Source organism: Xiphophorus maculatus, chromosome 7 (assembly GCF_002775205.1).
Source record: "Xiphophorus maculatus strain JP 163 A chromosome 7, X_maculatus-5.0-male, whole genome shotgun sequence".
Lineage (NCBI taxonomy): Eukaryota > Metazoa > Chordata > Actinopteri > Cyprinodontiformes > Poeciliidae > Xiphophorus > Xiphophorus maculatus.
Window position 1 is genome coordinate 9,639,318 of NC_036449.1, and position 13,950 is coordinate 9,653,267.

The following is a 13,950-nucleotide window of genomic DNA, read 5'->3' on the forward strand; positions in this document are numbered from 1 at the left end:
AAATAAAAAAAGAAATAATAAATTAAAAACTTTTTTCTTTAGAAAAGGTAAATAAAACTGAATTCATGTGTGCTTTTCTAGTCAGGATATCCACTGAATGAGTCACTTGCTCTCATATCCATACACTGATCCACAGGCACATTGAGGTATGGTGCCATGCCCAACGGTACATTGGCAGGTGGCAGGGGAGGAAGCTGGATTTGAACCCACAACTCTCTGGTTCACAAGATGATCAGTCTCCCATTGAGTTTCTTGTCCTTGTTCTAATTCCTGGTATTCAGTGTTAAAAACTAAATCTTAACTGCCTCTGGTTTTACCAATTCCCTAAACCGTCTCGTGAACTTCTTGACCTACATTTGGGATTAATGCTACAATGCCGAATAAAAGCATTACATGTATAAAAATGGCCAGCAGTAATTAAAAAGTCAGGACTCGGACGTTTTCTAGTGAATACTGTCAGAGGAACCTTTTTGCACCTTGTTACCTTCAGGCACCAACAACAAGAAGGCCGTGTCCAATCTTTTAGTAAAATCAAAGTTGTTTTGAGGCCAAGTTTTCAGATTTTGTCATTACGTTGTTCTCTTCGAGGCAATATATGCTACTTATTTTATGAACATTTTCGCAGGCTGGCATGCTCACATAATGTGTGGCAGCAGCAGCAACAGGAGGTCAGAGAATTGTCAATCTGCAAAAGACACAATCAGCATCATCTGCAGCTCTGCTCCCTGCCAAAATCTCAATCATCAATGCCCTGAAGCTCCGGATAAAAACATGTCCCTCCTCTGTGTCCTCCTCCACCTCCTCTGTAAGTAGGCGCGATGGAGGCGGCGCGTGAGCTTCAGCTGCACACGACGATGGGAGCCAACATTCGGTGGCCACGGCACAGGCCTCGCGTCAAGCAGCGTCCCAGCAGATCGTGTCTACTAGAAGGAAAATAAGAATACTTTAACTTCTTTCCTTCCTGTTAAGAAGTAACGTCTTATTTACATTGTTATGTGATTTAAAATGCTCCTCCCTGATTCCGTGCCCAGTCATTAAAGTTGGCCTCTCGCTTACACACCAGTTAATTATAGTCCACTGTAATTACAAACGTGTCATTTCTCATTAGGCCGGAACCACCGACATTTAGACAAACACTTTGTTTTCCTCCTATATATATTCTTACATTTTACTTTTACACTGAGCACAAACAGCCTAAAGGCAATTATCCCTCCATTTCTGCACATTAAAGATTGCTATCCTAATAATCTTGATTTGCATATGAAGTATGATACTCTGGCTCGTTTGGAATGTAGCTAAAATTATGTTGATGATTCTGCTGTTGCTCCGTCTGTTGCTCTTTCTAATTCTCCTGAGGACTTTTCTTTTTGTATTGGGTCACCTTACCATGATTTCAGACATGTTCATTTTACTTTTATTGCCTCATGAAAAATCCTTTGTTTCTGTTTAGACAGTGATATAGCAGAAAATGGTAAAATATTCTTTCTAAAAGTCAACTTGTCTATACATCTTACAGCCAACTTTGAACATTTTGTCTGAGATACAGAGATAAAAACTAACGGATCTTTAATATTTTTCTTCATTTTTTTCATACTTGTATTTGTTCTGCTCTTATCGGTCTTGTCTCCTGTCTGTATTTGGCATAAATTATAATTATTATTGCTATTTTTACATGTAGAAGTGACAGGTTTTCAACGGGTGATAACTTTATGTGCTTTGCTAAAGTATTCAGACACAATGCACACAAACCTAACCCGGAACATTTATTGAAATTTCAAATCAGACACCACCACAAAGGAGCCCATAATTTCTAGAACTATATGTAAGTCTATGTTTATCTGAATTTCATCATAAACGCAACTGTTCTGTAAAGTTTTAAAAAGGTTTGATGGAAAACATATGTTATGTAACATTTCGAGTTTTGAATATATTATGGCGCAAACACGGTTGTGCTTCCTGTTAGACTACAATTTCTCCCTCAGTTTTTAAAGGGTTGCTTTTTAGGAGTCAAAGGCAGCAGACCTTAAAGATTAAAGAGGGTTATCAGTGTGACACTTCCATGTTCAACGGGAGCGTTTGCAGTGTAGCTCACTTTGGCCACTTGAGGGCATCTTTTAATTCAGGTATTTTCTTTTAAAAGATCAGTTCAGTTTAGTGTAGAGAAAGATGCTTGTGCACACCTAGTAAAAGTTTAAAATCTGGACTTAATGGTTCAGCTTTAAAGAAAGCCACCGGACTCTTTTCACATTCAATGCTGCATTTGAAGTTAAGGTGATACGGTTCCCAGGTAATGTGCAAGTGTTTTCTATTTTGTTTGAAAGAAACACTCACTAAGCTACTTCTTTTTTTGGTTTAAAAGAAAAATTAAACAACATAGTTTTTAGAGCTGAGTCATATATTCTTTCAGTTCTCCTTGATCTACAATCGGATCATGCAGCAATCTCCTGCTGAGCTCTGTACTGCTCTCTAGTGGCTAAAAACTAGTAAGACACTTTGGGAATTCAACTCATGACATTTAAGTCGGCATCAACTGGCCCAGAATATGTTTTCTCCTGCACATTGTATGCAAATCAGTCAAGATAAAGAACTACATGTTTTCAAGCCTGTAGCAAAGCAGCAAAACGCACCGAATAGTACATCTTTAGTGCCCTTTGAGTTTGAGCACTGCAAACTCAGTCAGTAATGAAAATATTGGGGATGTTTTGGTGTGTTGGGAAATGATTTTTTTAGAGACTTTTTTTATTATTATTATTATTACACATCTACAGATGTGAAATGGAGTTTTGAAACAAAGTTGTTAAAATGACTGACAGCCAGAATAAAAGTGAGAACACAGAATATAATTTGTAGTAAAATATGAAGTCTTCTTTGATCAAACAGTAAACGTACAGGTGATTTAAAAAAAAAAAAGTAAATGCACAACATGTTTTACTTGTCAATATATCAATCTATATGGACTTTTGGACATTTTTACATGTTACTATGTTGCCACTCCAACCTTTAGTGATAGATAGCTTTCAGATAGACCAAAAAAAAAAAAAACACTGAAAAGTGTGGCATGAATATTTATTTTGTCTCTTCAACTCGATACTGGATTCAAATGTGCAGCCAAAGACATTCTCCAAAAGCCTCAATATACAATTTGACACACAAATGTATCATCAGTCCGTCGTAACAATATCGATACCTTTTAAGAATAGTTTTACAAAATTAATTTTATTCCTGCTACAAAAAAATTGATTGAACAAAGATATTAAAAAATGAATGCAACTGCCATAATTACATATCATATAGCAATAAATTATTACAATAAACCAAACACAAAATTAAAAGTTACTATGTTAATCAAATATCGATAAAAACTAAATAGTTTCAATGACAACAACAAGAACAACAAAAAACAATGACCAAAGAAACTAATACATTTTTAAAAGATGAGCGCATTATTTATTAACTGTAAATTTCTTGTCTTGGTAGATAAACAGTATTTCAAAAGAGCTTATGTTTTATAAACAACAATTGTGTTAAGAGATGAGCATTTTTTTCTGGTAATGAACTACCACGAAGTATAAATCATATTTTTACGTTTGTGTTGAATGTCTGTTTTATGATATATTTATTACCAATGACATAAAAACAAACACATTTTCACTTTTCTGCCAAATTTACCAACTGTACAATTCTTTAGTAGTATTTAGAAGAGCAGAAGAAATCTTGTGTTGTTGTTTTCTTTAATAGTAACAATATTTGCTGTTAATCTGTTGCTAAGATTAACGGCAAGAGATGAGCACGTCTTCTGGTAACCAAGTGCCACGACGTAAACGTCTGATCTTTTCTTTGCAGAATTTACCAACTGCAGGTCTGCGTTCACACTGCAGCCTTTTACTGCGCATACGGGACACTTTCAGGTCGTTTGCCCGTTCACACTGCAGAACACATACAGGTCGCATTTATTTGGAAATATGAACAACCACGGCAAAAAAATAAATAAAAAATCCGATTTGACAAAAAAGAAATTGGAATTGGGTCACTTTCGGCTGCCTAAATGTCTTGTGTCTAAGCAGATAAGCAGTATTTCAGCTTATGTTTTATAAACAATAATTAATTTGGTGTTAAGAGGTGAGCGTTTTTCTCTGGTAAAGAACTGCCACGCAGTAAAAATCTGATTGCACTTTTATATTGAATGTCTGTTTTATAATATATTTAACACCAATGACAAAAAAAAAAAAAACATGCTAGTGATACCCCACATGCCACTGGCAGCATTTAGGCTAAGATCAACATTTTGGCTTATCCACTCATTTTAACATACTGAATGGAGTAAGTCCATGTTACTCAACATGCTTGTGACTCTCCACATGCTATTGAGTACATTGTGTGTATTTTGGCATTGATGCTAATTTTTAGCATCAGAACGCTGGGTTCCAACTGAAGGGGAAACCTTAGCAGGCCCTGTTTAAATTTCTTCAGAAAATATTTAATCAAGAACTGTTATACATTTGGGTGGCACAGTAGTGCTGTGTTTAGCGTTGTGTCCTTTCGACAAGAACATCTGGGTTTAAATCCTAATTTTCAAGTTCTCCCTGTTTGTGTGTGGGTTTTCTCCAGGTACTCTGGGTTCCCTCGACTGTCCAAAAACACGACAGTTAGGTTAAATGCTCTCTCTCAATTTAATTTCATAAGTGTGCGTGGTTGTGTGTCTTGCTTTTTGACATCTTCCTTGATGATCACTGGAGATGGGTACCAGCCCCAAAGTGTGACGCGATATGAATCGGCGGTTGTAGGAAGAGGATGGGTGTTTAAAATATACATATTGGAAAATGTAAAAAGAGGTGGAGAAATGGAGAACAAAATCAGTCTTGTATGTAAAGTTGTAAACATTCGCGCAATTGTGTATGTGGGCTGTCATCATGGATAGCCTGTATGCAAGACTTCCTCTGATATCAGTCAGTAAGCCTCTTCATGTCTGAAGTATTTGACGTATTTGGTGCCGTGGCGACATTTGATCCATGGCAGCGTTAATGGGTGTTGTAATGTCTGCTGGTTAATCACTGCTATCATACCAGAGTGCTAACCTCATCTCTCCAGAATAATCACTGCTCTCTGCGTCTCCTTGTCACTCCCATTATCTCACCATCACTGGTGCACATGCACATTTCTTCTGCAGTGACAGGGTATCATCTGTGTATGTCATCCTTTCCTTTCATAGTAGGGGGAGAAAAAAAAAAGGGGTCACAGTGCGGCCCCGGATAATGATGATTACTACTATAATTTTAAATCATTACAGATGCCATTAGTCTTTCATTGTCTCTTTGGGAGGACTTCATTGGTGTTCTTAATCAGGTCCACTTACCACTGTTCCTTACTGCTGATATATGGTGCATATCATATGAAGACACCTTAATAGACCTCTGGGAAGGAAGCATTTAAACAAGAGCTGTTAAAAAAAAAAAAAAAAAAAAAAGTTTTAACTGCTTGGCAGGAGGAAAGCCTTTCATGCAGGAGTTGTTTTGAGTCATTAATAATAGGAGGTACTTTGTCTTGCTTTAAAGTGTGTTCTTGTCATTTGTAGACATGCATTCTTTTTGGCACTAAAGATTCTTTTACCGGGTAATTAAAGTAGGAACTCTTGTTAATCCAAGTAGAACAGTTGTGCAAAATCAACAAATATGTGTTTTACTGAGGTTCTTTTGCTCATAAAAACGCACCTGTACCAAACAGGCAGATTATCCACAGGAAGATCAGTTCAGCATAAAGTAGCCGAGAGATGCACTATTTCATTTCAAACTCCAGAAGATAGATCTATTTTCTAATTTGCCAAACCGGGAAAAAAAAGAAAATCAATTTATTGAAATGTCAACTTTGTATCATGAGAAAAGGACCTAAACTGGAAACAATAAATCTGATTTGATATGCAGTGAGAGAAAGAGAGAGAGAGAGAGAAAAGGTTATATGTATGTGTATGGAGAGTTCTTGTTTCATGTGGTTAAACTAAATGGTCAAGCTGTCCACAATGATCAGTAATTCCAGTTTCCTGTGGTGACAATGTTTTAGTTCAACTAGATATATAACAAGTGCAGTCAGCTATTCTCTCAGATCTATCCTCTGGCCTCTTGTTAGCCTTTGGTTATTCTTAAACCTGTGCTCCCTTCAGGCGGTGTCTGTGCAACGCTGCGTGACCTGAAGCTGACTTACACAGAACAAACTCTGACCACTCTGGAGAATCGGTCACACAGCTTTGGTCTTTACAGTAATAAAACCAGCTTCACTGTCCTGAGTTTATAATTCTTCAAGTAATGCATTTACTGAATTGATTTTCTATGGGTTTTGGGTTTCATAGCTTTAACCAAACCACACATGAGCCAAATTCCCTCTCATTAGGATTCTTTTATAATTCTTCCAGAACTTAAATGTATCTCCATCACCTGCGTCTGTGAATTATTCATCTTAACACCTATAGACTTTATGCTGAAGTCAGGATGTACCTTGTTTTTGCATACCTGCACTTCCATTGAGACATTAACATGCTGAGAGTCGAACAAAATACATACACACACACACACTTTGTGTCAGCTTTCAGCTTCAGAGGGAGGCCTTGCCAAAGGGGCTTGGACTAATTGATATTCTCCCACAGTATTCAGGGCTTCTCCAAGGAACCTCACTCTGCAGTGCTGCTGACAAGGCACATTCCATCACTGCTGCAAACTTAAAATAGGATCAAAAGCCAGAGAAGGGTGTGTGAAAGGGGGAGAGTGGGGATCACAGAGGATGTGTGTGACCAGGATGTTGAGACAGTCTTTTCCCTTATGCTTTTATTTATTTATTATCCATTCAGGGCCTTGTTTTAGCCTGGATCCCATTTCTTCCTTTTCTGTTTGCTTGGAGCAGTTTTTCTCAAGTCGTAGACACTTAAAAGTACATATAAGCTACGTTGTTGTTGTTTTTTTTACCACCTTTTTACACCACACTTATAGTTGCCAAAAGACTAGTTTAATTTACAGCTTTTAGGATTGTTTTCATTTACACTTGCTTAAGCAGGAGCAGAGTTGAGTGCAGTTTTGTTTTGCAGTTTGGGTGTAGGGTATAAGTAGAGCTAACAGTTTGACACCACTGTGTTTCATTAAAGTCTCTGTGGGAGAGCTCCACACCTCAGCGCCGCTCTAATCTTTCAGCCTAAGGAAGGGCAATGCTCTGTTGCACTGACAACAGAGACATCTTTTAAACTAGCTGCTCTCTTGCAATGTACTCGGGACAACTTGTTGTTGATCTGCCGCATACTTCAGAATGTGTTTATGCCTCTACAATACATGATAAAATGCTCTTTAAAAGATATGCGAGCAACCATGAAAATTTTGTTGTTGCTGACATAATTTGGGAGTGTTTTCTGAACCGCTAAGATATTCATACGGCGTCCTGCTCTTGTTTATCACTCCTGAAGCTAATGCAAGGAAAGTGATTGCACTTGTTTGGGTTGTAGTTTGAAAACTTACAAGCAAGCAAAAAAAAAAAAGAAAGTAAATAAAATCTTGCCGTCACCTGAAAAATAGAGATGGCATGTTACAAAGTCTGGCCATGCAGAGAAAATAAAAAACAATATTGCAGCAGCTATAAAACCTATAAAAGTCAGTCTGGAAAGCAGTAGTGGTGGTGGGGACTTTGTCCCCATAGTACTAACCGTTAATTGCATAAAGACTAAACATCATTCCTTGATACATTTGTTGGTTCTTTTAAAGGGGCAGTACTATGTAAAGTTCACTTTTTTAGATTTGCATCATGCTATTATGTCATTCCCTCATCAAAAGCATATTTGGAGTGTTGCTTTGATTCTTTCATGCATGTTTGAGAAATCCTTTAATCTCCCGTGACAACCATTCAACTGTGCAAAACGCTTGGATGTGCCGAGCTCCGCCTTCGAGGGTGATGCTCCTCCTCAGAGCTGCTGTTTCCAAGCTTCTGAGCGTCCGCATTGCAGAGCTCCCCTCCTCTGCGACTCCCCCACTCAACTCCTAAAGACTAGCCAGCAGCAATTGGCAAACACCAGGTGGAGTTTTTCTGCAGAGTTAATTATACAAGCTACTTCTCAATGAAATGCAGGTAAACATTTTGTTAAAGGGTAAATAGAGGAGTGCTGTTGACTTCGTGAAGGCAAAGTTTCAGAAAGAGCAGGAGTTTTTAAGGACACAAAGCCCCGATTTCAAGGTGCAAAATTGCAAAGTCCAATTTCTTTTAAATCATATTTGATATGTACAGCATTTTTACAACAACTGAAGGTAACACAGTTACTTGATTGTGCTATAAAGTGACATTATGTGACTGGAAAATACATAATACTGCCCCTTTAAGACTTATTTTAATCCAAATCAAACTGATAACTTCATATCAAATTCTTTCATTTTGATAGTAAGAAACACTGGAGTAAATTTTTTTAAATGGGTTCATTCTTAAGCAGTGTGATTACAATTTGAAGTTTTTAAATCAGCATTCTGTATGACAAGTCCTTAAGGAGTAGCCAAGTTCATTAATACATTGGGTCGTGCATGCTGTGATTGTTGAAAGCAACAAGGGAAATATATGTAAATATCTACCTTTAAAAGTAAAAGTCATGCTTAATGCTTCACTAGCAGCTTTCTGCTATGGTTGGCGCTAAAATTATAAACCTGTGAACTTTTCCAACCTTCTCTGGATTGCAGTCTCCCTGCTCCTTTATATTCATTCCCTTATAGGCAGCCATTTATATGTGCTGTCTGGTTAGCTGGGACTATTACACTCATTAAAACAAATGAGACGGATACACAAGCACTGAAGGGCACTTTGAGTCCATAAGAGGCTCTTTAGGCTTTTATGTCTCCTGAAAATGGATCCATGAAAATCTATTTATTAAAAAAACAAATGTGCATAAAGACGACAAAAAGACAAGAAAGGAAAACTGTGCATCGTAAAGATAACAAATGTATCGTGCGTCTGCAATTAAATTAATTTTGAGTCTTTGATAATGCAAAGGTCTATTAATCGCCTTTCATTTTACTAGGCTAAGGAAGTGCTGAGTGCCCCAGCCTGTTGTTCCTCATCAGGATAGGCAATAAAATAAAAAAAAATGCCGTGGTGGTGTAGGGGATAACGCGACCCATGTTTGGAGGCCTTGAGTCCTCGACGCGGTTCGATTCCCGGACCCGGCGATATTTGCCACATGTCTTCCCTCCTCTCCTTCCCCCTTTCCTGTCAGCCTCCTTTCATATAAGGGACACTAATGCCCACAAAAGACCCCCTGGAGGGTATAAAAAAAAGAAACAAACAATAAAATAACAAACATGGCTCTGAAGGAAGGTAGCAGCAGTAATCAAATGGGTTGTTTACCCCTAGTTTCTGCGGTGTGACATTTGCTCTGCCCCAGCAGCAGGACATCTAACAAAGATAATTTAATTTCCCTTAGTGGAGATTGGATTTAAATGTCCTGACCCGATGAGGCTGCGACTGCGTTCATCGCTGGCTTCTGTTTTCTGCTAAATGAGCGCAAATGAGATTGCAATGTTTTCCATTCAGGTGAGGTATGATTCATGCAGTGTTTGCTGATTATCTCTGCAAAACCCTTTCCTGGATGATAAAAAGAAAATAAAAAAAAATAAAAAACATAAACACCTCGTTCTTTCCTTGCGGTGCCGTTCACGTCTTGCAAATTCGAGCCTGTGGCAACGTTTCGTCAGATCTCATTTGAGGAAATGCAAGATTGTGGGCTTAGACAAAGTGTCGAAATGTGTTCGTCTTAATGCCTTTCTTCTTGCGATAACTTAGGGAATGAATGAAGTCTTTAAGGCATTTGTGAACAAATGGATGTGAACAGCTCGGGGCAGGCTGTCTGGTCAAACTAACCGTATTCGATCTTTTAAAAGAGGGGAGTATAAATGGGGCATTTAAGCTTCCTATGGCAAGAGCTTGACTTAGAAATGGAATGGGATTGCCATGGAATCGCATACATTCACGTACAAGAGGAGAAAAAATGTAGGTACGTGCCACATCTTTTAGCTTTTGTCACCGGCTTTGTGTTCAAAACATGTTTTAAACACCTGCAATCAATAAGCTGTGATTGGCTTAAGGAGGACATTTTGGGATGTACATGTTTTTCCGAATTTAGTAGGAAAGTTTATCCAAACTAATAAATGCTTTCGTTCTTGTTGTTTGTATTTCTTAGCAGGTGCATAAATATTCATGAGGACCACATTTTCAAGGTTCTTAATATTTGTTTGTGCATATGTAGAAATGACTTTGCTTGGACAATTAATGTTCTAAAGCAAAAATACCAGCATGATTTGTTGTTTAACACGTTTTCAAGGTAACTATAAATTAGGAAATGTGAGGAGTTTTTTTTTTTCTGCAAATTCTAACAGTCCTTACAAGAAGCTTCCTCATGCAACTTTTAAAAAGCGGATATATGATATGCTAAACTTAACTCTAATATAAAGTAATTTGTATATCAGCTGTATTTCATTTGACTTTTAAATCTGACTAGCCAACAAACTGGTGTAAACTGAATATGAACCAAATTTGATTTGCCTATGAATTAAACCCGTGTGTCTCGCAAAGCATCTTGAAATGCAATTCCTGTTGAACTGACTTTATACAGTATCTTGCAAAAATATTCATATCCCTGAAGTTGTGTTTTTTTATTTTAATTTTATATTATAGACAAACACCAAGAACCACATTGTTGTGAAGAAGAATAAAAAGTATATAATGTTTTTTTTCCTTCTTTATTATAGCATTTGGGTTATTTCTCTACCAGCTTTGCACATCAAGAAACATACATTGTTTTGCTAATTCTTTACAAACATGGCTCAAACTCTGTCATAACGGATGGTACAATTTAATAATTTAGTACAACTACTGTCCAGTTTCTCTATGCATTTATTGTTGAGTCTCACGTCGCAACAGCTCCGGAGTAGAGAATTATATTACATGAACGGGAGAAACCAGCTGGCTCATCGGCGCCTGATCTGTCACAGTGTCGGTGCTAATCTAAATGCTGCTGTGAGACCATTGTTGAGCTGACAGTGTCCGCTGCTGGCTGGAGCGTTTACTGCATCCCTCGTTGAGCGGAACAGGAAGCTACGGGTCATAAACTTCTGTAGCCTCCACTGTTTGTCCCAAAAAAAAAAAAAAAAAAAAAAAAAATCAGTAGAGCCGAAATGCAACCTCTGTCTGATAAGATTTAAACAGCGAGTGACTGTACTAAAATGTCTATAACACCATATGTTTATAAATGAAATAATAAACGTAATGTATGCAGCTGGAAACCGCCTATAAAACTGTTCCCAGTCACTTGCTTATGTGTGTGATTGGACTTTTGGTGCATTTTTCTTTTATTATTATGATTATTATTATTATTATTATTTATTTGATTCTCAGTACAGCTGGTTATCAACAGGTGAGCATGACGTGCTGAGAGTAAACGCACACATTTGCGGGATGCAGCGCATCACCACAGTCCCCATTGAGCCCGCATGTTTAATTACAGCCACAAACAGCAGATGGCTCTCTTGAGTTTTAATTTCTTTTTGCCGGAGAGTGAGGCTTAAATTTTATTCCCTTTAAACGTTTTTTTATTGTCCCCCCTCCCCCCCCCCCCCCCCACCCCATGTATTTTCTTTTGTTATTATAATTCTTCTTATTATTATTGCGAATCAGAATGCACACTGAGGTAAGAGAAGGTTGCCTAATGCTTTGCAGCTTTCGTACGGGCTGCAGCCGACCCCCCTTTTTTTTTAAAGTGGAGGATTGTCTGGAGAAAACGTCTCCCTCCATCTCAGCGTGGACCTGAAACGACTGGCGCTGTCCGTGGTGCTGAAGCCACGCACAATCAGCGGAGCCACACTCTGGACGGCATCCTGTAGTTCTGCTTTTGTAAAAACAAAGTTTTGTCACTCTACATTTGTTCATAGTCAATCATAAAAATACAAAAGAAGTAAAGATAATAACAATAGTAATTAAGGCGAATGCATTAGTAAAACAATGTGAGCTCTGATGTTGCAGCGAAGAGGAGAGAGAATATGCAAGTCCCCTCCTCTCAGTCTGTAAAATCGGCTCCCTCAAGCAGGGGCTTGGTGGTCGAGAAGAGGAGGGAATGTCGGGGCGGGGGCATCCGTCACCCTCAGCCATGTAGCCTGTGGTTAGGACTTGTTGATGAGGGGGGAATTGCTGTTGATCTGAGGCGTACAGGCTAATACCACTGATTATCACTTCCTATCTTCTTTTGTTTTTTTTCTTCTCCCATTGAGCGTGGGAAAATAAATCGCGTTGTTTTGTCAGTAGCATCCCCCCTTCTACCTCCCTTCCGTTCCCATTACGCGCCTATCGACGCACACTCATCTCTCTCTCATTATATGTCACGGGTCATATAATGCGCCGATCGTCAGGGAGTTTACATTTCTATATCTACATACTACGCAGACGTCATGTTGCACGGTACTCTGATCAACTCTCGCCCCTCCTGTTCGGTCTAACTGACTGCTGTTGGTTGTGTTACCGGATTGCGTTTTACGCAACATTAACCGGAAGGATTGTCAAATAATTGCGAAGCTTCTTTACTGTTGCGCATTCCTCTCTCCGTGTGTGTGTGTGGGGGTGTGTGATTTTAATGTGCACGTCTCTTCGGGGAGTGGAAGCTGTCGCGGATACCTTCTTGCAAACTTCGCGTCTCGCCTCGGCTCCTCAGCTCTCCGTAGGAGGCGCCTGTGTTTGTTGAGTTGCCCGGCGGCGCACATGCACGGGCGTCCCCGCTGCTGCTGGCCGAGCAGCGCCGCTTTTCCCATGGCAGAAGAAAAGGCGGAAGGATAAAGCAGAAGCTTAAAAAAAAGGGAGAAGAGTGGGATATTTTCTTTTCTTTTTCTCCCAGCTAGGACGCAGCGCACCCGCCGTTAAACATTTCTAAGGACAATTGACTGATTGAAACCAGACGCTGGTTACAGGTATGAATATTCTCCCGAGGTCTCCGTGCGCATGAGTTGGGCTTCTTATCAAGAGCATTGTCACTGATGAGTGGGATTACTTATGAAGATGTGCATTTTTATTTTTATTTTTGTTTTTTTTCCCCCCCATCGTGCTCCAGAATATTTCGAATGATAATGGGAATCTGGTTTAGTATCACCAGTACCATGTAGGGGTTGGACAAAGGAGAGGAAAACCAGCAGTCAGAAATACCTAGCCCCGCCGGTATGGGACTGTGACCCGGGTTGCGAGCTCCGAGAGGCGGCTGTTCTCTGAGTGCAGACTGGACCCGAGCAGCTGTGACATTTCCGAGCCATGGCCGCTGCTATCGCGAGTGGGCTGATCAGACAGAAGAGGCAAGCGCGGGAGCAGCATTTGGACCGACCCTCCACAAACCGACGGAGGAAGAGCCCCAACAAGAACAAGGGGCTCTGCAATGGGAACCTGGTCGACATCTTCTCAAAAGTGCGCATCTTCGGGCTCAGGAAGCGAAGGCTACGGAGACAAGGTCTGGGAACTTAAGTGTGCCGAAGTATTTCGTTGCTGACGCATAAGTAAAGATGCACTAATTAGTTGTCCCTTAATTATTACCTCAGAACGGCGACTGGAAGGTAAAACATTGACAAGTCAGATATTGTAAAACCGTATTTGTTAAATTCATCTAAACTAAGAGCTCGTTTTTTTTTTTAAATGTTGAATTCAAAACCACTACATCTAAACGCAGCACGTTTTTTTTTCTTATTTTCTATAAGTCTTAGGGGGAAAAAAAGAGTTGGCTGGTCAAATTCCCAAAATTATGATTATTCCTTTGACTCTTAAGACTGGAATAAAAGTAAGAGCTCCCACTTTTATGGAGCTGCACCAATGGGTCAATCACAGTCAGCCAATTTTTCCTCTTTGCACTCTGATCAGTGATTAGAGGAATGAATAAGAATTTCTTTCTCATTCAAAACTAACAAGTTTGACCATTTT

General features: G+C 39.1%; 1 protein-coding gene across 2 annotated transcripts in view; it reads left to right on the top strand.

The window, feature by feature from the left end:
* fgf14 (fibroblast growth factor 14) overlaps positions 1 to 13,950 on the top strand; it is a 115,001-nt gene that overhangs the window by 58,252 nt on the left and 42,799 nt on the right. The window contains exons 1-2 of one of the 2 annotated variants that reach the window (XM_005810808.2): positions 12,221 to 12,959; positions 13,100 to 13,486. The exons of the other annotated variant lie outside the window; for it this stretch is intronic. Of the exons in view, the coding sequence (XP_005810865.1) occupies positions 13,294 to 13,486 (193 nt within the window). The 5' untranslated portion in view covers positions 12,221 to 12,959; positions 13,100 to 13,293. Of the gene's footprint in view, positions 1 to 12,220; positions 12,960 to 13,099; positions 13,487 to 13,950 lie in introns of those variants that run through there. 2 annotated transcript variants of the gene reach the window in all.